At 50.6% G+C, this 22113-nt stretch overlaps 1 protein-coding gene across 1 annotated transcript in view; it reads right to left on the minus strand.

Moving 5' to 3' along the window:
* Positions 1 to 773: 773 nt before the first annotated feature.
* LOC135888470 (bMERB domain-containing protein 1-like) overlaps positions 774 to 22113 on the minus strand; it is a 64029-nt gene continuing 42689 nt past the window's right edge. The window contains exons 3-7 of the mRNA XM_065416278.1: positions 12432 to 12505; positions 8133 to 8247; positions 3484 to 3546; positions 1690 to 1763; positions 774 to 892 (exon numbers count right to left, since the gene is read on the minus strand). Of these exons, the coding sequence (XP_065272350.1) occupies positions 774 to 892; positions 1690 to 1763; positions 3484 to 3546; positions 8133 to 8247; positions 12432 to 12505 (445 nt within the window). The remainder of the gene's footprint in view (positions 893 to 1689; positions 1764 to 3483; positions 3547 to 8132; positions 8248 to 12431; positions 12506 to 22113) is intronic.

Consider the following 22113-nt stretch of genomic DNA (forward strand, 5'->3'; position numbering starts at 1 on the left):
TTCCTTTCATAGGTGCTGGATCTAGCACCTCCTGGCTTGAAGTGGTTTCTATTATATCCAGGGTTTACAGTTTGGTTCAATGGGTCTCAGTGCCCCCAATATACAAATTGTTCCAGCACCCAAGCTTTCTTTACACGCAAATAAGTCGAGTGGCATCTAAGCAGGGGGAGGTGGGAGTGTACTGAAGAGGAATGGTCAGGCCAGCACAGGCCTTCCCTTGTTTAGCTGGTCAGGGATTTTTTCCATCAGAAACTGCCAAGTCGTCAACACCACAACTTTTTGTGAGACGGTTTTGATGAAGTTTTTTAATTTGAAAATTTTGGGGGGGCGGAGGGGGAAATTTGGAAATTGTTGAAACGTTTCATTTCAAATCTGTAAAACTCTGGTTGGTGTTTAGAAATGCAAGCTAATGTAAGTTAAAAAAATCTTTTCATTCTGAAATTTTAAGCTAATTATAGTTTTAAAAAGTTTTTTAAAAAAACAGAAATGTTTTGATCGATCCAAAAGTGGCTTTCCCCCCACACTTTTGGTTTGCAAAAAATCTAGAGATTTTGCTTTTTGGTTCCCGATTCAGGACAGGAATATTTGTTGATCTCTCAAAATATTTCAATAGGCAGGAAACCCATTTCCTGCCCTATGGTGCTCCCCAGAGAATGACGGAAAGGGCGGGACCATGAGGAAATCTTGCTTGCCTCATGGTTGGCTTCTCTGAGAGCAGGGAGGTCTATGTTACCCATGATCTTGTCCTGTGCAGAGGAGGCCTGGGAGAGAGTCTACATAATGGAACAGGTGAAACCGCAGCATTCCTTGAGCAGGGTGAGGCCTGTTTTGGTCACGTACGGTGTGGAGGTTTGCTGCCCTCTGGACATCATCTTCTTCTCTTTGACAGGGGCTGTTAAAAAGATCTTGTTATTGTAATGGCCAACAACAAAAGAGCAGAAGGAGGGCTAGTGTCAGTGTCACCTCTTAGGGCTTCCCTCACTGGATGGGACCTGGGTCCCAAGAGGTCAGGGCTGGGATGTACCTCCCAAATGATCAGGGCTGAGACATATGTCCCTAGGAGTCATGAGACATGTCCCATGTGATCTCAGATGCGACTGAATGGGCCCAGACTGGACTTGCCTCCCAAACAGTTGTGGATGGAACATGTCTTTATTATTGCCAGGGATGTACACATCTCACTTGGTCAATGATCTGCCTCCTTTGTGGATAAGGAAGGGCCCCAGAAGGAGGAGATATGCTCTGAATGACCACGGATGGAACATGGGGGACGGGCTATGATAAGTGTTTTGAGTAGGGTGACCAAGTTTAGATAACAAGGTGATGGGGGTCACATAAGTAGCTGGGTAGAATAGCAGACATGGTAAATACCTGAACCACAAAGGGGGCAGCCACCCCAACCAGCCCCCAAAGCATCTTTGTGGAAAAGCCAGGCAAGAAGCAGAACCATGACATGTAGATCAACCTGTCATCTTCCTGGGATATGACACTTAGGCATCAGAGACAGGCAATAGCCCCTCTGCTGAGTTGCCGCTCCCCTCCCCCTCTTTCTTCTGGTGGCATATGGTCCCAGTGTGAAAATCGCTGGTCTGTTTATAGCAATTAATTCTTGGGACTAGCCAGTTTTGTAAACAGGAGAAAGTGCCAAAGAGATGTCTGTGCGATAAATAATACAAATCAGGCACCTACTTGCTTTCTGGAGGCAGCTTTTGGAGAGCTTTGTTTGCAGGAATTCAGCCATTTCCTTGTCTTCTTCTTTTTCTCTATGACAGGTGGAAATTGGTTCTTGCTTAGTAAATGGGCCAGTGAACCACTCAGGGTACACAGCAAAATAACCCCGCAGCAGCCAGTCTCAGACCCCGGGTCAACTGACATGGGCTTGAGGGGTTTGTGCTACTGGCCTGGAAGCAGCAGTGTCGCCGTTCCCTCTCGGGCTGGAGCCTGGCTCTGAGCCCCTCCCCCAGCTGGGTTTCAGAACCTGGGCTCCAGCCTGCGCGGGAACGTCTACACTGCTGTTTTTTAGTGCAAGCCCAAGTCAATTGACCCGGGCTCTGAGATTCACTGCCGTGGGTGTGTTTTTTGCCATGTAGACGTACCCACAGATGCTCGTTTTGAGTAGGGTGACCACATTTCCCAAAGGGAAAACGGGACACCACGTGGGGCTAGCCTGCCCCCACCCCTGCCCCTGTGCGGGACTGGTCCGAGCCGCTTTCCCAAGCCCCCGCCTGCCCCTCCCCACACGGGGCTGGCTCAAGCCGCTAGCCCGAGCGCTGCCTGCCCCCCTGCACGAAGCTGGGGTCGCTGCTTGCCCAAGCCCTGCCTGCCTCCTGCCCGAGCCCTGACTCCCCCCCCCCCCCCCACGTGGGGCTGGCATCACCGCTCGCCCCCCCACACAGCTTCCTCCACATCCCACTTTTTTGACAAAAGTGGGCATTTGTCCCATTTGCACTTGCCAACTGATCAAGTTGACAAGAGCCAACAGGACAAATGCCCACTTTTGCCAAAGAAGTCGGGACGGGACTGTCCCAGCCAAAACGGGATGTCCAGTCACCCCGGTTTTGAGACAGAGAGGCATTGTCTGGTTGGAGCACAGGACTGGGAGCCAGGAGATCTTGAGTTTTGATCCCATCTCACCATCTGATTTCCTTTGCAATCACAGGCAAGTCTCTTTACTTCTCTGTGGCGTGAGTGTATGAGAGCAGGGGGCGGATTTCAACTACTATCTGTGACATTCAGTGGGGATTGGCATCTAAATCCCCTAGGCGCCTTTGAAAATCCCATTTTTTTTTGTGACAGCTGCCTTCTTGGCCAATGCACTGGGGATCGAACCAGGGACCTCCAGAGCAGTGGCGTAGCCAGCTTCTAAGTGTAGGGGGAGCAAACATAAAAAAGGCGCCCCCCCTTGCCTCCTCCTCTGGCCACACACACCCCTTGGCTCCTCCCGTTTCCCCCCCAGATTAACCCCGGGGCCCGGCTCAGGACTCCTGCGGGCAGGGCCGGCTCCAGGCACCAGCTTAACAAGCAGGTGCTTGGGGCGGCCAAGGGAGAGGGGCGGCACCTGCGGCAATTCGGGGGTGGCAGGTCTCTCACTCCCTCTAGGAGCGAAGGACCTGCCGCTGAACTGCCGCCGCCGATCGCGGCTTTTTTTTTCCCCCCCCCAATTGCCGCCAATTGCTTGGGGCGGCAGAAATGCTGGAGCCGGCCATGCCTGCGGGCTTCCCAGGGGTGGGGATACCCCCATCCCCTCGCGGTCCCGGGAGAGTCTCTCCTGCCCAGCCCGCTCTGCAGATGTCCCCCGCCAGGCTGCGCCGCCCGGTCCCACCCGCGAGGTCCCGTCCCCCCCGCCCTGGGCTCCAGGCTCCTGCGCCGCACCAGGGCCCCCCGTCCAGACAGCACGGCCTGCGCCCCTGCCCTGCGGGCCCGGCCCTGGGGAGCCCCTCACCCAGACCCCCCAGTGCAAGGCACCGGACCCCCGCCGCTCACCTTCCGTCCTGCGCCGCCGGGCCAGGCAGGAGCATTGTGCACATGAGAAAACCAGGAGCATGGCTGTGGAGGATCCCGCGTGGGTGTGTGAGCCCAGCTCTGTGTGTGTGTGTGTGTGTCCCTGCTGGGGAGGGGCAGGGGGGGACCGAGCCCTGTCCCCGGCCAATCCCAGCTCCGGCTCCGGCTCGTGAGTCGCTGGCCGAGCCTCACTCCATGGCGCTGCTGGGCCAGGCCGGGCTGGGCCCTGACCCTCCCGTCACTGTCCAGGGTAAACGCCAGCCCGGATCCACAAGCTCGCCCCACTCCCGGCGCTGGGTGCGCTCCACGCGGGGCTCGCCAGCCAGGCAGCCTTAAAGGCACAGGGGCCCTTTCGCCTCACCCCGCCCGCCGCGATGGGATGCGGGGGCCGCATAATATTTCACTGGGCCGCGAGCCGCTGCCGGGAGATGCTGCTGCTGCCGCATTAGCAAAGGGCGGGGAGCGCTTGGCCGCCGAGCCCTGAGCCGCCGCAGGAGGTGGCTGCGGCGATGTTGGGGCCGCGCTGAGCGTGGGGCGCGATGGCCGAGGAGCCGTCCCCCTCTCTCCTCCGGCCGTGCTGCCCCCAGCGCCGGCCCGGCAGGCGCCGCTTTTGGAAAATGTGCTGAGGGGAAGCGGCTGCTTCCCCTGCACCCCGCTAGCTACGCTACTGCTCCAGAGCGAAAAGCAGGAGCTGCTACACAGCTTGAGCTAAAGCCTGTGTGGATCAGCTCAGAGGGGCACCTGTGACTCACACGACCAGTGGATTACACTTTGAAGATGGAGACTGCCCTCCAGGTGCTAAGAGCTATTGTTTCCCCAATGTATCATAAACCCTCTTCTGTTGACCCAGCATGAACCTAAGTGATAAGTCATCTAGCCTCTGTTCTCTCCAGGTGACCCCCCTTCTCATGTGAGATACTGGTGTCAACACATTAGAATTAGCCCGTTACTTTCACATCTTCAGTTGGTTTCCTTTCTCACACACAGTGTGTTCAATAGTGCAGGGTTCTCTGCCTGTCTGGCGTTTCAGGGTGGGGCCTGGCCCAGCAGAACTGGATGTCAGCTGGACCTCCTGATCAGACAGCTTTAGGACTTGCCTGTCCATGTAGGGGTGGGGGTTAGTGACTGGATCTCCACTTAGCTGTGATAGATCGGCAATACTCCTAACAGCGCACAGAGGAGGGAATTGGATGCTAAAGCTCAGAACTCTGCTCTGCACCTACATGGGTGTGAGTACATGGGCAGAAGTGATGACCTGCCAGGCCCAATTCACATTCAGACCTGAATATGCATCAAATCCTTTGTCTGCTAAACCTCAAAAGCAAGGTCCTTGTGTGGAGGGGGTGTCTTGTGCTTCCCCGGGTTGGGCTCTTCCCATCCTTCATTTCTGCCTAGTGCTTAGACACCTCCACATTCCCCAACCTCTAATGTTTCCTAGCTGAAGTCTCAGACATTCCCCCTCTGAAAACCAGCCTGCAGCGTGACCCCTCTGGACTAAACAGCCTGCAGCGTGACACCTCTGGACTCTTGGGGTGTCATTCTCCCTCACCCCACTTCTCAGCCATCTGCCCACTCCCACAATAATCCAACAACACCCCAGCCCTGGACCTCTTAAATGTTTTCCACTTGGCAGGGCGCTCTTCAAAGCTGAGCCCAGTGTTCATATCTGTGTATAGTCCCGGTGGCTAGAGCACTGGGTTGGGACTCAGGAGACCTGGGCTCTGTTCCTGGCTGACCTGCTGTATGAATGTAAAGAAGTCACTTCACCTCTCCTTGCTTCTATTTCCCTTCCCACTCTTTGTTTTGTCTAGTTAGATTGTCGGCTCTTTGGGGCGGGGCCTGTCTCTCACCATGTTTGTATAAGTCCTAGCACCATGGGGCCCTGAGTTTGGTTAGGGCACCTCCGCTCTACCATTATACAAATAATAAACCAACCCTCGTGCATACCACCTGCAGTAAAAGGAAACACCTTCCTCTCAGAGTCTACCCATCAGCTCACCTCTTGCTGCAGGTCACCAGTGAAATCTGACCAGGTCACAGGCCCATGCTACCTGCTGTGATCTGGTCAGATTTCACAAGCTAGGCAGAGCTGGAGCTGGTGAGCTCTTGACTGAGAGCACTCCACAGTCCTGCCAGAAATGATGTCAGCACAGTACCAGGCATCCTGGTTTACCAGACCTATTGCACGAGAATGTGGATTTCCACTGGCCCTGTACACTCTGGGACATGGCAGCTTTAGAGCTCTTTAACTGCTAACTGACAGGGAGGCTAGAAGGGTGTTTTGGGGGAAGGGAAGATGGGCTGCCCCTAAAATACAGCCAGTAAAAGGTTTATAGGGAACTGGCCAGCTCCACAAAGACTGTGGGAAAATCAGCCCAGCAATCTGGCTCCTACTGGAAGAGATCAGCCTGGGTTTTAGTTAAGTGCTCATTGCAAACCTCCCCTTTTCACAGAAGCCTGCCTGCAGTAACTGAAGCTGAAGAATGACAATGAGGGAAGGGGAACCAGCAAAACAAAATAACTCCCCTCCTCCCAACAAATATTTCTCCAAGCAAAAGCCCCAGCCCCTGTGACGGCACCACCCAAGGCCATGTCAAATTACATTGTGATGGTTAGCTTGGAAAATGAATCTGATGCTGAGATACAGTGCCCAGTACTATTCATGCGGTAGACAGACAGACATAGCTACACTGCCTCGCAGAAGCATGGAGCGGGGAAAGCAGAAGGCATAGTGGCCATTTTGTGATCTAAATCCCCATGGAGGGAGATGAGGGGGGTGTCAGCTGAACATTTCAGGATCTTTCAAAATGTTTGCTTGGTGGGGCAGGGTAGGGTGTGGGGTCATCTCCTAACTGGTTCCCCTGTCCCTGACTATTACTCTGTAGACACTGCACCCCAGAGCGAAGGAGGCAGTCCCACCACCCGCAGCATAACTCCTGCAGGAGTCACCTCCAGCGCTGCCTGTCCCCAGGAGTTACCTGCAGCACCTCGCCGCTTCGCACACACACCTGAGCAACTGTCCGGCCCTCCCTTCACTTCTCACGGCCAGCCAGGTTAACTGGGGCCAGCAGTGCCAACGAGCGACCACAGCCCCCCAAGCCCTGGAGAACGGATCCAGCAGGGGTGGAGGCACCAGCCTGAGGAGGCATGCATAGCAGGTGGCAGAATTAAGGAGAAATCTCAGTTTGCCCAACAGGTGGCAGAGCACGGCTCAGCAGAATGCAAGCAAGGGGCTGCAATGTGCTGTCTAGATGGCATGTTGAACAGGAACGCCCCAGGCCCCCAGCACAACACCCATGCGACGGCAGAGCTAAAGTGACTGGTGTCTGCAAGCAGAGATGTGTTCCAAAGAATGTATTACATTCTGCTTGAGTCCTAACCGAAGGCTTGCAGGGGTGCTGTGCTCGCCGGAGAGGGGAAAGCCAGAGGCACATGCTGCCTCAGCTTTGAATAGGCCTGAATGGTTTCATTCTGCAGCGGCTGACTGGGCCTGACTGACCTTGCTTCCTGCCTGCTGCAGCATGACCCCTAGTGCAGACAGACCTGACTTGCACTTCAGGACGTCTTCTTGCACAGACTCGGCATGTCATCAAACCATAGAATCATAGATTAGGGTTGGAAGAGACCTCAGGTGGTCATCTAGTCCAACCCCCTGCTCAACTTCCATAGCTAGCAGCTGCCCCTTTGCTTAAAGCCACATACTTCTCAGCCTGTTTGTCAGAAGTTGGGAATGGGTGACAGGGGATGGCTCACTTGATGATTACCTGTTCTGTTCATTCCCTCTGAAGCACCTGGCATTGGCCACTGTTGGAAGACAGGATACTGGCCTAGATGGACCTTTGGTCTCACCCAGTATGGCCGTTCTTATGTTCCTTCTATCACCACCAGTGCATGTTGCCTTTCCCCCTGCTTCTGCCCCATTCTACACCTCCAGGTCTGGCTTATGGCATAAGCACTGCAGACCGTATACCTGTGGTCCCAGTTCCTAGTCATGTGATTACATCGGAATCTCAGCTTTCATTTTAATAAAGAGTCTGAAGAAAAGCTCAAAAATGTGACCCGAGTGTAATCGATGCTGCATTGTCTGCCTGAGTCTGCAGACATCTTGAAACAATAGCTCTGAGAGGCATGAACTGCCCCATACCAGCTCAATGGGGTACTGACTCCAGGACCCACCGCTCTGGGGATCCCCTGCCAACACCTTGCCAATAGAAGGCTCAGTGCATGGCAAGAGGAGAAGAGTGCGGTGGGGCTGGCCCACCCAAACAGATACACCTGGCTGCTGGAGTGAGTCCTGGGGAGCCGGTTTACTGCCCCCCTGCTGCTCTGGGGAAAGATAAGGGTATGCCACTATCCTTACCTCTCTGGGAGGTGTCCCTTTGACAGCCACTCCATGTGGGGGGTGGAGCCACAGTGTGCAGAGGTGGGGCTGTGCAAGTAGTCCCCTGGGGGGCAGTGTTATGATGTGTCTAGTGTCCTGGGCTGCCTTAATCCGACCCTGCACAGCTCCCTAGCTTCTGAGCTGTTCTGTGCATTTCCTGCCCCCAGTGCAGAAGCCGGGAGTCTGACATGCTGGAGCTCTGCCAATCCCTGCAAGTTTCAGACACACTCGAGTCGGCTCATCCAGCTACCTCAGTCTTTCAAATTCCACGTCGTCCACCAGGAAATCCCGGGTTTCCACCAGCTTGTGTATCTGCTGCACCAGCTCCTCCTCCCTCTGCTTCTCCTCGTTGGACTTCTCTTTCTCTGCAGCACGGAAAACACAAACCACTGTTTGTTCTAATGAACCGAAATATAGAAACCTGCGATTCTATCTGTGCTGCAGACAGGGTTGGCTTCTTAGGATATGTCTGCCCTGCAATCAGAGGTGTGACTGCAACACATGATGTGGACACCCAAGTTGGCTTTGATCTAGCTAGCTTGACTAGGGTGACCAGATGTCCCAATTTTATAGGGACAGTCCCGATATTTGGGGCTTTTTCTTATATAGGCGCCTATTACCCCCCACCCCCGTCCTGATTTTTCACACTTGCTGTCTGGTCACCCTAAGCTTGACTAACAATAGCAGTGAAGCTGCAGCAGCGTTTGTACAGCCTGAGCTGCCTCCCATGCTGCACAAGTCCCATTGACTTTAAGTGAAAATCCATAGATTCAAAGATATTAAGGCCAGAATGATCCATTATAATTAGTCTGGTCCCCTGCATAACGCAGGACATCGAATCGCTCTCAGTGATCCCTGATTTTCAATGGTGCTAAAGGGACATCTCCCATTAGAATGAACAGGGATTGGGTATGTCCATCTCCCAGGCAGTTTTGAAAGTCTTAGCTAAAATCCTCACTGAAATCCCAAAGGGTGGCCTGACCTTCAGCACCGTGGATAACCGCCTGCGTCCCTTTCCACTGTGCACAAAATCTGGGCAACCTTCAAGTCCCATGTATATAAAATACTGGTAAATACACAGAAATGTGGAGATGATTTATGCAACATTAAAGATAAATTACTGAAAGACTGAGATTGGCTGTATGCAGCTGTGTTTTTTAAGACCACCCCAGAGTTCAGGCAACCACTTCCAAACACAATCCAGCACCACATGGCTTTCCATTGGCAGTCCTCCTCCAGCTAAGTAAATACGAAGTGCAATCTGCGATTGCAGCAAACCTGTAGGCTGGATCCCAGCGGCGCCTAAACTGGGTATTCACTTGCAGTTTAAAGCCTTCTATATATCGACCTGAGACGCCGCTGCTAGGGGCTGAATGGGAGGAATTGTCATCATTATTCTACAGTATTAGCAGCCTCTGTAGAGCACAGAAGTTTGTCCTACTTCTCGGGTGAAATTTACCCATCAGCACAGGCCTCTCTTACATCCTACTTCAGTTCAAAGGGTAAACCACAAACGTGTGTGTCCTGGAGGAAACATATGTGGGGTTTCCAAATTAGCATGTCTCTATAGAGAAAGGGTTGTCCAGTGTGTAGGGCACTAGCCTGGGTGTTGGGAGGTCTCCAGTCAACTCTCTGCTCCGCCACAGACTTTTTGTGTGACCTTGGGCAAGTCACTTAGTCTATGTGCCTTAGTTCCCCAGCTGTACAATGGAGTTAATAGCACTGCCCTACTTCACAGGGGCACTGTGCGTATAAATGATTCGAGTTTGTAAGATGCTCAGATACTCCAGTAATGGGGGCCATATAAGTACCGTAGATAGACGTCCAAACATGTTAGCTAATCTGAGTTAATTGACAGTCAATTAACTTGAGTTAAAAGCTCTAGTGAGGCATATTCACTTTTAAAAATATGCTTCTTGTTTGTAGTTTGAACTTTGATGGCTTCAGATTCCATCTCGACCTTGATATGCCTTTGTATGTCAAAGATATCCTGGCCATGTGAGCTTTCTAGCCTAGAGAGGTTTGGCTAAGCCCTGGGCAAGCACCCATATGTTTGGGGTTCTTATCTGAACCTAACCTCTGCTGGATCTGTCTTTTGACACTCTACTGGGAGTCTCACAAGTTCAGTGTTTCTCATGAGATTTGCAGCACGTCCTGAGTTGACTCGCTGGATCCAAATTTTGCAAATATCCCCCAGCCCCAGTCTGAACATCCCTCAGTTACAGGATCAGGTTCAAAATCTGAATCGGGACCTACATTTTGTGGATTGAGCCCACTTCTAACCCAAATCAATCTGCATGTTCCTGGTTTATAGCCACACCTGGAGCAGCAGCGATAGGGAACTAGAAAGACTCCGGCTTCAAGTCATCCTTGATCTCGAGCTGCCCTCCAGGTAGAGAACAAACAGAGTCTTGTAAATGAGCTGAGATGCTGTTCTAGGAGACGAATGTTCAGACCCTTCCTGCTTCAGGGATCCAAACATCACAGCACCGCGCTCTCTAATGCTCCACTGCAGCTCCTGGGACCTGTCAGATCTGCAGAGTGAGACTTGTGGCTGGAACAAACTTAAGCCCAGACCCTACTGGTTGCGGCCCCAATACAGGGAAACACTTCAGCATGTATTAGGCCCATTCCATCCAGGAAAGCATATGATGAAGTGGTTTCCTTAATTGGGACCTGAATTAGGAACTCCTGGCGGGAGCCATTTCCTTAATGACAGTGACGTGACCAGCTCTGCGATGAAGTTATTCTTACTCATTATGATTTAAGCACTCACAGTGCACTGCTGCTGTTTGTAGCCTAGAAGATCTGGCTGCTGTCCATATTGGATTCAGTCTACAGAGATGGACAACACACACAACATACTGGGAGACGCAGGGGAAGGTCCTGCCTTTGGACCTAATTCCCATTTACTTCAATGGGCTTTGGAGACGCCCTGTAGAGAGTGGGGTGTGGCTTTGTCTTGCTTTGTTTCTCCCCCAGTGCTCTCTTTCCCTCTGTGGAAGGATGGCGCATCTGCCAGAGGTCAAAGTTTTGAGGAAGGATTTGAAAGGGGGAAATCTGGGCATCCGGGGGTTGGATAAGGAATTCCAGACGGCAGGGCAGAAAGCTTGAAGACCAGAGTGAGAGAAGGGGCGAAGGAAGAGGTGGCGCGCGACTTGGCAGAGTGATGGGGACAGGGAGACGACACCGTTTTAAGGTGCTGCATGATATAGGGAGCAAAGGGCAGAATTTCCTTTCCGAGGAAGATTTGATTTTCTGTTTGGCTGGTTTTTCTCTTCTCCAAAGGGCACCTGAATGTTGGGTACGTCCGTATTGGGGATCTCGCCACACTGTCTGGACTGGATCCTCACGCAAGTTAGGGCCCAGTACTGCACTCTGCCAGTGTAAACAGGCCTTAGTGTAAATGAATATAAGGCCCTCTCCTTTCAGCGGATGCACTTACTCCAGTTACCCAGTGAGATGCTTTTCTGAAATTGTCAAGCTATGAATATGAATCTGTTAGCTGTAACCCTTATTTACAAAGAGACTAGCTAGATTCCCAGGACATACCTGCCACAAGGTGGGGCTCTGGTGGTTCTGTTATCTCCGCCTCTCTGAACTTGGGCTGGACCAGAGGTTTTAGGTGTTGAAATGCACAGCCCTCCCCAAGACAGAAGGGTGTGTGAAGCTCCTCACATGTGCCAAGCTGCTCACTGTCTCTAGCCCCCTGTGATTTCTGGCAGGCTTCCTCCACCAGGGCTTGCAGCATTTCCTATGAACTCAAGGCCAGCCTGCCATCTGCCCCATCCCCTCGCTGTCAAAAGGCTGGTGTTAAATTTCTGCTGTGTTTTGTGGTAACACACAAAGAAGAGGAAAGTTTTCCCCAGCAACACCAACATCTGATGACTCTAGATGCTTGGCCCTGCTTTTAAAGGCCTCCCTCCCCTCCCACCACCAATAGAAAACTTCCAAAGGGGCCCTCTACCAAGGGATTCCACGAATTCTCCTCCTTCCGCTCCTAGGGTGCCATTTGGAGTGGTTGGTGTGAACTAGAAACCCTGCACAATGTGGGAGGGTAGCTGAGCCTGTAACAGACTCATCTGTCCTCTGTGGATCAGGCACAGAAGAGGATCCTGTAACACACACTCACCAGTGGCTTACAAAAAGATTTGGGTAACAATTTTTATTTCCTTATTTCTTTTCCTTTTCTTGTTTCTCGATATTTCCTTGTTTGGACCAGGACAAGCAGTGGAAGAGGCAAAGAGCCACAGAAAGAGATGATCTGGGGATAATTCCAGCCTAGCCAGGAAAAGAAAGTCCCAGCAACATTGCAAGAAGGGCTGCTTTTGTGAAAGAGCCCCAGGCCAACTTTGCAGACTTGAGAGGTTCAGAGTTGGATCCAAATGTCTGGTTACTCATCTGATTTGATCGCCTGAACTTTTGGAGTCCTGCCTGTTACCTAGTAGGAGCACATCCAGGAATAAAGGGCCTGATCAAAAGCACTCCCATCAATTTCAAGGGCTTCTGGATCAAGCCGCAGAAGCTTTCCAAAGTATCTGGGCCTTACCTGGGATTGCGATGAGTTTCTGGAGCTCCTTTTTCAGCCAACTGATTTCTTTGCAAAGCTGAATGTCATCCATCCTGCAGAGACACAAACAAAACCACTTAGGGCTGGTCTACACTACACAGGTCAACGTAAGGCAACTTATGTCAACCTAATTATGTCAGTGCAGTGACGCTGGAACACTTTTTCACTGAAACAGCACTGGGATATTGCGTGCTGTCCAGCCCGAGGGCCAAATGATCGAATTGATTACTTATAGTTTCAATGATTTTTCTCACACACAGATGCATAGATTAGGCAGCCAGAAGGGACCATTGTGACCATCTAGTCCAGGGGTAGGCAACCTATGGCACGTGTGCCGAATGCGGCACGCGAGCTGATTTTCAGTGGCACTCACACTGCCCGGATCCTGGCCACTGGTCCGGGGGACTCTGCATTTTAATTTAATTTTAAATGAAGCTTCTTAAACATTTTTAAAACCTTATTTACTTTACATACAACAATAGTTTAGTTATGTATTATAGACTTATGGAAAGAGACCTTCTAAAAAAGTTAAAATGTATGACTGGCACGCAAAACCTTAAATTAGAGTGAATAAATGAAGACTCGGCACACCACTTCCGAAAGGTTGCCGACCCCTGATCTAGTCTGACCTTCTGTATCACACAGGCCAGAGAACTTCCCTGAATTAATTCCAGTTTCAACTAGAGCAGCTCTTTTAGAAAAACATCCCATCTTGTTTTTAAAATGTCCCATGATGGAGAATTCGTCACACGCCCTGGTGAGTTGTTCCAGTGGTTAGGTATGGTCACCGTTAAACATGTACTCTTTATTTCCAGTCTAAATTTGTCTAGCTTCAACTTCCAGACATTGGCTCTTGTTATACCTCCGTCTGCTAGACTGAGAAGAGCCCTCTATTATCACATTTTTGTGCCCCATGTAGGTCCTTATGGACTGTGATCAAGTCACCCCTTAATCTTCTTTTTGTTTAGCTAAACAGATTGAGCTCCCTGAGTCTATCCTTATAAGGCTGGCTTGTATTTGATTCACCTCTTTAGACTTTCCTGCAGAAAGGGCTCAGGCTCAGCATCTATCCACTGTGGAGGTGTCTTAGCCTTCAAGGTTATGTTTGCTGTGACCTCTAGAATTGAAACTGCAGAACATAGGCACCAACTTTCCAATGTGCCAGGGGGTGCTCGACCCCTGGCTCTGCCCCAGGCCCTGCTCCCACTTCACCCCTTCTCCCAATGCCCGCCCTCCACCCCACCTCTGCCCGTCTCTTCCCGCCCTTTTCCGCTTCCTCCCCCCAGCACACCGCACCCTCGCTCCTCCACCTCCCTCCCAAAGTCTCCTGCATGCCACAAATCAGCTGATCGCGGTGGGTGGGAGGCGTAAGGAAGGGAGGGGGAGGTGCTGATCAGTGGGGCTGCCGGCAGGCAGCGAACACTGGGAGGAAGGGGGGAGCTGATAGGGGGGCTGCTGGTGGGTGCTCAGCACCCACCATTTTTTTCCCCTGGGTGCTTCAGCCCTGGAGCACCCACGGAGTCAGTGCCTATGCTGCAGAAGAATGGCCTTCAGCCAAATGAGTTTCTCTCTGTGTGTTGGGAAATGCACAGCCACCATGGGGGAAGGCCCCCTGAGAGTATCCTCTCCTAAAGCACCTTTTCTGGGCCCTCTATAGAGCTGTGCTTGTGTTATGTCTCCCACACATAAGCGAACCCCATATATTCCTGTCACCATGACTCTTATTTCAAATTAAGGAAAACAACAAAGAAAGAACAAACATAAAGTTGTTATACAACTGAAAGATGGAGACATCACAGCAACTCCCTGTGTGACATTCTGCACCTGACCTGAACCACAAATGCCAGCTGCCTCACAGCTGTCCCTGCAGCAGGTAGACTCTTCTACTGTGCAAGGTGCATTCACAGAAGCCAGAAAGGTAACATCTCTTTTCAGTTGCCTAGCTACACACAGTTATCAGTTCTCAGGCTCTTCATTTAATAGCTATAAAACAAACTAAACAAAGCAATAACCGCTAACGAAGACCAAAGAAGAATCGATAACCAAGCATTGGCAGAGGAAGACTAGAAATAAAAAGTTTCCGCTGCTTCTTGAAGAACAGCAGTAGCTCAGATCTTAAGCCTCATGCTGGACTCAAGAAGTGGGGATCCCAGCACCCAGCAGGAGCCAAATGACTCAGTGGAGAAGGGGGCTGGAGGACGCAGGGGAAAGCCAGTGTTCCTGTAGCTCTGCACTGTAAGTGCTGTGCGGGCTGGAAGTGGGGCTGCTCTGTAATAATTTATGAATGCTCTATGTGCTATATGACTGTCGGATTGTTGTATGGGATGGTACCTGGATGACTGTATTGGGTTAAATCAATAGGACTCGTGGGAAGCAAACAGGAAGGCAAAACAAAGATGAGCCATCCCCCCCAGCAAACACTGAGGGGGGTGATGCAAGATGATGGGGAAGCAATTGGCCTGGAGAAGGCTGGCTCGAGCTCCCATGGAACTCACCAAGCTGGCTTTGGGCAGCAGGATCTCAGCCCAGGCAATTGCCAGTGGAAGGACTTCGGGCTGGATAAGAAGAGACTCACGCTATAGGGTGGGGGGAGCTGTTCAGGGCACCAGACTGACCCACACAGATGGGGTGTCTGAAGAAGTCAGGCCTTGCTAGGCTTCTGGCTGGAGGATGGGAAGCCATTAGGTAAGACAGACATGCACGTAGATCTTTTGCTGTTTTAAAACCTGTCTTCTCTTATGTTATGCTTTGTTCCTACTGTTAAGAGTAAACAATACGGTGGTGTAAGCAGGCTGACCGGTCACCAGATTCACCACTGGTCACAGACTCCCTAGGAGAAGAACCACAGATGCAAAACCCAGCTGGGTTTGCTGACTAAGAATGGCTGATCCACAGGGTCTCATAGCACAGGGCCTGGTCTGAGACTGGGAGAATCGCATGATTCCAGCCCAGGAGAGGTAAAGTCCCAATGCCTGATACCTGTGGGGGTGCACTCAGAGACCAGTGAGAGGACAGAGATGCAGCTAGCCTTGTAACCGTGACACTGTTACTATTGTACTAATCTCAAGGGCCAAACGAGTTAAAGGTGTTTCTAAACTCTTTCACTGTCCAACATTAGAACAGTGATACTTAGGTGTGAGGGGTGGGGCTTTCTACAGAGGCTTTGGTTTTTCTCAGTTCTTTGGCAAACACCCAAAAGCATTCATTGTGAAGTTGAAAATTTATGGATCAAACACAAGAAAGAACAAGAAATTAAAACAAGCATTTATATTAAAACTGATATTGAATGATTGTTTGTTTTGCACAATCAAAACCTGTCAGGTGTTTCTCCTTTTGGAGGCAAAATATCAGTGTCTTTTATTTTCAGAACAACCTTCATTTGATGAAAAGGAAAGTGGGTTAATTTTAGATTCAGTCCTGATGGGTGAAAGGTATTTATTTCTCCTGTTTCTAACAGAGACACTCACACAAAAGGTGAAGGAGAGGTAGGATAGAAAATGTGGGGGAAATACAGCTTTTGTTGGTGTCTTTGGAACACTGGATGGCAGGTCAGTTACGAATGGATGCTTTGGCTGGCAGATCTTGCTTGGACCCTGGTTCCCCTTCAGCCCAGGGATGTCATCCCATTGGGTTTTTTTTCTCCTTAGACAGGGCAAGATTATGGTCATCTCATCTTACTGTGCTGATGCAATGCAGCTGATTTCAGGATTGGATGGAAAGCCGAGAGAATGAGAGACAGAACAGGAAGAAGGGAAGAGCATGAAAAGCAGCCCAAAAGCAAGGGAACAGAACTGGATCTTACATGACTCTGCAGTGCTGGCAATTAGGTATCCCTGCTGATGGGCTGAGGACAGGATGTCATGATGATGTGATGATTTTCAGAACTTATGAACGAAAAACAAAGTTCTTTGAACAAGAGCAAGGCTTAATGACCTCCCTGTCGGAGGAAGAAAGCCTTTCAGTCTGGTCTGTTCCTTCTGTCCTGGGGTCAGAGAAAATGAGACAAGATGAGCGGAGATGCCAGCTGGGGCGGGAGATGGGAGATGAAAAAGTGGTTTTTTTCAAAGTCTCTTTTTAAGAAAACCAGAAAAGGAAAAAGTGGACGGCATAACTCAGCCCCTCAGTATGTTGTCCATCGTGCCAATTTTGGTCCATTAACTTCTGGTTCCACGTCTTCTGCTTTTACCAAGCATGATTTCAACAGTTCTTGAACGATATTAGCAGGCCCTTTTTGTTTGCACTAATCCAGCTTCTCTGTCTGCCTCTTGCACTTGTTCATAATATCCATTTATTAAAAACAGCCTGACCATATTTTCCATGGTTGATTTCCAAACAAGCAACAAGTTTTAGATTATTGGGACATCTTATGAACTTGCACATATTTTTTACATTTAAGCTTACAATTGGGGTGAATTTTAAAGTCCAATAATCATAACAGTGCTCCTCCAGCACTCCCAGCTTCTGCTTTCTCAAGACCACATCTCTTCATTGCCTGATCCACAGCCCACAGAAATCAGTGGGAGTCTTTTCGTTGATTTCAGTTGGCCTTTGCATCAGGCCCTATCTGTCCCAATGGTATTTCTATGGCACCTTCCTTTCTTGGCATCTAAGTTCCATGGCATCTAGGTCCATGAGTTGGAGACTTTCACTGTACATTTATTTGTATGGATTTTTCAAATCTGCAAATATAGATCTATACTGGAAAATGTGAATCCTTCTTGCAGTGCTTCCAAATTACAGGGCAGTGACTCTTCTGATCGGCATGTAACTCGTGGTTCGGGGTTGGCACGCAGGCCTGGGAGTCAGGTGTCTTGGTTTTGTTTCCTAGGTCTGTGACTGGCCGTTTGTTACCTTGGCCCAATCACTTAGTTTCTCTGTACCTCAGTTTCCACACCTGAGGTGTCAAAACCAAGCAGCATCTAATTTCCTCCATGATTTGCATGTAAAGTGCTGTCCCAAACAGTACAATGTGTTTTTCAGTTTTATGATAACAAATTAAGGAATAGCAAGTTACAGTTCATTTGGAGACCAGCTCCCCTGGGAATTTCCTTGGCCAAGCAGCAGTGATGCTGACTGCATATATATTTGGCTGCGTTTCCATGCCTATCTGAAGATGTGCTTCCAAAGACATTTCCCTTTAATTAAGAACTAGTTGATAGACTTTGACAATTAGAGGGTTAGTTCTAATTCCGCACTGACTCTTGCTGAATGACAGTGGAATTCCCCAGGGTTGGTTAGTTCCATATTCACAGACCTTCAGGCCTGATTTCCCAACAAAACAGCTGTCAGTTTTTTTTCTTGCATAGCTCCATCTGCCATATGATCAGTTCTTTCTGTGAGGCCAGATTGGGCGCAGCATCAGAGGCGGTGATTGCAGAGGAATGGGAGAGCCGTGGAACAGGGAGGGGTGGCATTCTGGTGTGACAGGTGTCACAACACACATGCACACTAGGGACTGGATTGTGCGTCTTGTTCCTGGGGTGCCTCAAGGAGCAGGTCCCTTTCCCCACAGGCCACTGCATAGCTTGGTTCTTGTGCTCTTGATGTATGTGGCCCCGAGTAGTCCTGTGCTGATAAAGGGACTAGAAAGCCCACTACAGTCAGGGAGGGGTTGCTCAAACTCTGAGCAGAGAACAACTCCGTCGGCAGAAGGAATGCAGTCCTGTGTGCTGGGCAACCCCCAGGACCAGATATGGTTCTACTCTAACGGAAGCCATCACTGTATATTCCCCCAGGGCTCCCAGCCTCGCCAGCCAGGCAGTTGCTCATAGCCACAATCTATCACTATGGCCAGATGGCGAGTTTGGTTAGCAGAAGAGCTGACTCAGACATTCACCTGGGAGGTGAATGGAGCCGAGCTGCCTCCGCACTGCGGTTGGGGGTTTTCGCTTGTTTGGAGTATTTTAAAAAATTGTATCCATGTCCCTGCACTTCATGCAGGTCAGGAAATGAACATATCCAGGTATAATGGGGATGCTTCTCTTGGGGTACCCAGAACTGTGAGCCACTGTCTTACCCCTCTCGGCCTCAGCAAGGAAGAGCTTTGCTTAGTTATTAAGTACATAGTACACGCACCAGCCTATTAGGTTAGCTGAGAACTCACTCTCCAGTTTATACATTTTATAATAAAACAAGAATCGGTCTATTAGGAAAGAAGAGAAATGTAAGGGATAATAGGTATGGGTGAAAGAGAGAGATATGGTTACAAGTGAAACAAAACAAAACACCCTTTCTAGCGACTAAAACAATTTCAGCAAGTTACAGTCTCTGTCTAAGCAGGTTTCTCACTTATAGTCAGTTTACAGCTACTTTTGCCTCCCAGGCCAAGAGGATCCACTTTTCATGAACTCAAAGGGGGCTGCTCCCCTTTGTACCATAGGTGATGGATGACTCAAATGTCTTTTTGCCCCCCTTAATATTACTCCAAAGTTCATTCTTTCTGTTTCAAGAACCAGGAAGGCTTCCTGGGGGTGCAGACTCCATCCCCTGTTGAGGCTGTTAAGCATTCATCTCCCCCATTTTCTAGCTTGATGGCTTTGTTTACCTTATATGTCCTCTGGGATCAAGCTGCTCAGATAGGTAAACAGACATTCCTTTGTCTAGGTCAGGCTGGGCTTTATACGCTGCCTGCCAAACACATTTTAAGAACATTTATAATTCTTTGTACACATCCCGTACATATGTCACGCAAGTGTGTTACCAGTGTGCATAGGATACTTTACATAAGACCTTTTACATACCGATTATGAGAACAGTGAGTTGGGGCATTGAATGTGTTAGGCCTGATGTGAGTTATGGTCTGGTGTGCCCTCTGCCAGTTGGCACTGAGGGACTCCCGGGGACACAATGAACTACATGGTATTGCAGACCTGGCCAGCGTTTGGAATAATTGCTAGTAACAGTATGGTGTGGCTGCTGTTCTGCTGCCATTATTTCTACTGTGCTGTTGGTACGCCTGGCATTTCACTGACACGTGAAGAGTAGATACGAGCCCAAACTAAAACTCATGATCTGAAGACACACAGCCTTTGGGCAAGCTTTAGAGGTCAGACTAGATGATCACAATGGTCCCTTCTGGCCTAGCAATCTCTGAATCCAGGTCTAAAGCTTGAGTCTTGTGCCTGTCTGTAAGAAAGCAGTACTTGCAAGGTTCATGCCCCAAGCAGCATACAATTTAAGGGCCTTATCTTCAGAAGTGCTAAGCACCTGCAATTCCTGTTCACTTAACAAGTCCACTATCACCTCAGAGACACTTGTCACCAAGGCCCATCTCTGCCTCAGAGACACCTGAGGCCTGGGCCCACCTCTACCTCAAAGTCCCCTTGCACTGGAGTCCACCTCAGAGACCATCATGACGGGGGCCCACCTCTTCTGCAGCTACACCCAGGTCAGGGCCAGAGCCCACCTCATGAACACCTGAGTTGGGGACCCAACTTGACACAGAGGAACCTGAACCTGGGACTCGCCCCCTCCTCCACAGCTTTGCTCAAACTGGGCAGATGATGTGTGTTAGAAAACATGTTAACTAAAATATTTTAATTAGCAGGATGTTAACCAACACCTAGGATAGCCAATCCAGTCCAGGTAGCTGCCTTTGTCTGCACTACAAAGTGATGTTAAACAGTGCTAATAAAAGGATGTGAGCTGACACATTTACTAACACAGCTCGTTTTCCCAGTCTAGACAAAACCTGAGCATTGTAAATTTTGCAACGTCCTACTGATGCCATAGAATCCTATCATGGTTTGGACTCACTGGAATATGCTCAAGCCCATTAAATGTTTTGCAAGTCCCCCAGAAAAGCCTTTAATTGGTGAGAATGCTGTTGACATTTCTAGGTATCCAGGCCCAGTGCTCTGAGTGACAAGCAGCTGTATAGATTCCGCTACTTATTAGCTTGTGCTGCCTTCAACTGATATGTCTTTAGTTCACTTTAAAGTGTGGGTTGCTAAGCATCCATTCTGCAGTTCAAACAACGCTGTCGGCTGTGATTCACCATCCTTCACCCCTTTGGGAATGAGTCATGTTTGGACAGAGCTGCCTGAAGCTGCAGCATTGTCAGCTGAGCGGAGAACACCAAAATATTAATTCGGGAAGGGAAAATAAATAAATAGAAAGTAGAAGAGCATTAGTGGTGCCTCTACAGTGACCGGGAGCTGCACGGCTCTGCTGTACAAGCAAAATATACCAGCTGCAGGAGCTGCTCAAGCAAAATATACCAGCTGCAGAAAATATATATATTTCCTCTGGACTCTGTCAGCTTCTGCTGAGTCCAGCAGCTCGTTGATTTCTTTGGATGGCAACAAGCTCAAAGCAAATAATGTGTGTGGGGGGGAGTTAAGCTTGTTTTAAACAGTATTCTCCAGCTGCTGTGCTAGCCATTGACTAGCTGCAGAGGTGCTAATTTCAGAATTGTGCATAGGTTGAGCAGGAAGCCAGCTCTCTATCATCTCTCCATCTCATCCCACTCATTTACGTACTAGCTAAGCCCAGAATTAGGGTTGCATGAAAAAACTTTGCATTGCCATCAGGGCCGGCTCTGGCTTTTTTGCCGCCCCAGGCAAAAAAGCCTCCGGCCGCCCCCCCCCCCCACGGGGGGGGGAGGGAGGGCGGCCGGAGCCCCGGGGGGAGGGCGGCAAGCCCCGGCAGGGGCTCCACTCTCCCCCCGGCGGCCGGGGGGGAGGGCGGCTGGAGCCCCGGGGGGAGGGCGGCAAGCCCCGGCGGGGGCTCCACTCTCCCCCCGGCGGCCGGGGGGGAGGGTGGCGAGCCCCGGCGGGGGCTCCGCTCTCCCCCCGGCGGCCAGAGCGCCGGGGGCAGGGCGGCGAGAGGGCGGCGAGCCCCGGCTGGGGCTCGGCTCTCCCCCCGGCGGCCAGAGCGTAGGGGGCAGGGCGGCGAGAGGGCGGCGAGCCCCGGCTGGGGCTCGGCTCTCCCCCCGGCGGCCAGAGCGTAGGGGGCAGGGCGGCGAGAGGGCGGCGGCCGGGGGGAGGGCGCAGGGGGGGAGGGCGGCCAGAGCGCCGGGGGTAGGGCGGCGAGCCCGGCTGTGGCCCCGCTCTCCCCGCCGGCGGGAGCGCCGCGCCGCCCCCCTCCAGGTGCCGCCCCAAGCACAAGCTTGGTGGGCTGGTGCCTGGAGCCGGCCCTGATTGCCATGACCACTTAATGATGACAGGTGCCTTCAAAGTACTGTCAATAGATCAAAATGCACAAAACATAATTGCTGCTAGGGAAAAACAAAGAAACAGACCACTGGAGGTGGGGGTGGGAAGGAGGACATTGCACAGAGCTACCTTAACATAGGAACTGCCAGAATGGATCAGATCTGGGGTCCATCTAGCCCAGCAGCCTGTCTCCAACAGAGAAAAGTACCAGATGCTTCAGAGGCAGGTGCAAGGTAGTAGGCAGATACGGGATAACCTGCCTCCAGGGAAAATTTATTCCAGTCCCCTTAGAAATTAGCTTGTGCCCTGAATCTGGTGTGTATATATCCCTTCTAAAATTCTTGTTTTTATTATTCCTTACTACCAAAACCCAGGATGTTCTCACTATTTATATAAATTCTGTGTTTGAATCCTGCTAAGCTAAGGCCTGGTCTGCACTAGGAAATTAGGTTGGTATAACTGCGTCACTCAGGGGTGTGAAAAATCCGAGCGATGCAGTTAAACCA

The sequence above is a fragment of the Emys orbicularis genome, chromosome 13, assembly GCF_028017835.1.
Source record: "Emys orbicularis isolate rEmyOrb1 chromosome 13, rEmyOrb1.hap1, whole genome shotgun sequence".
Lineage (NCBI taxonomy): Eukaryota > Metazoa > Chordata > Testudines > Emydidae > Emys > Emys orbicularis.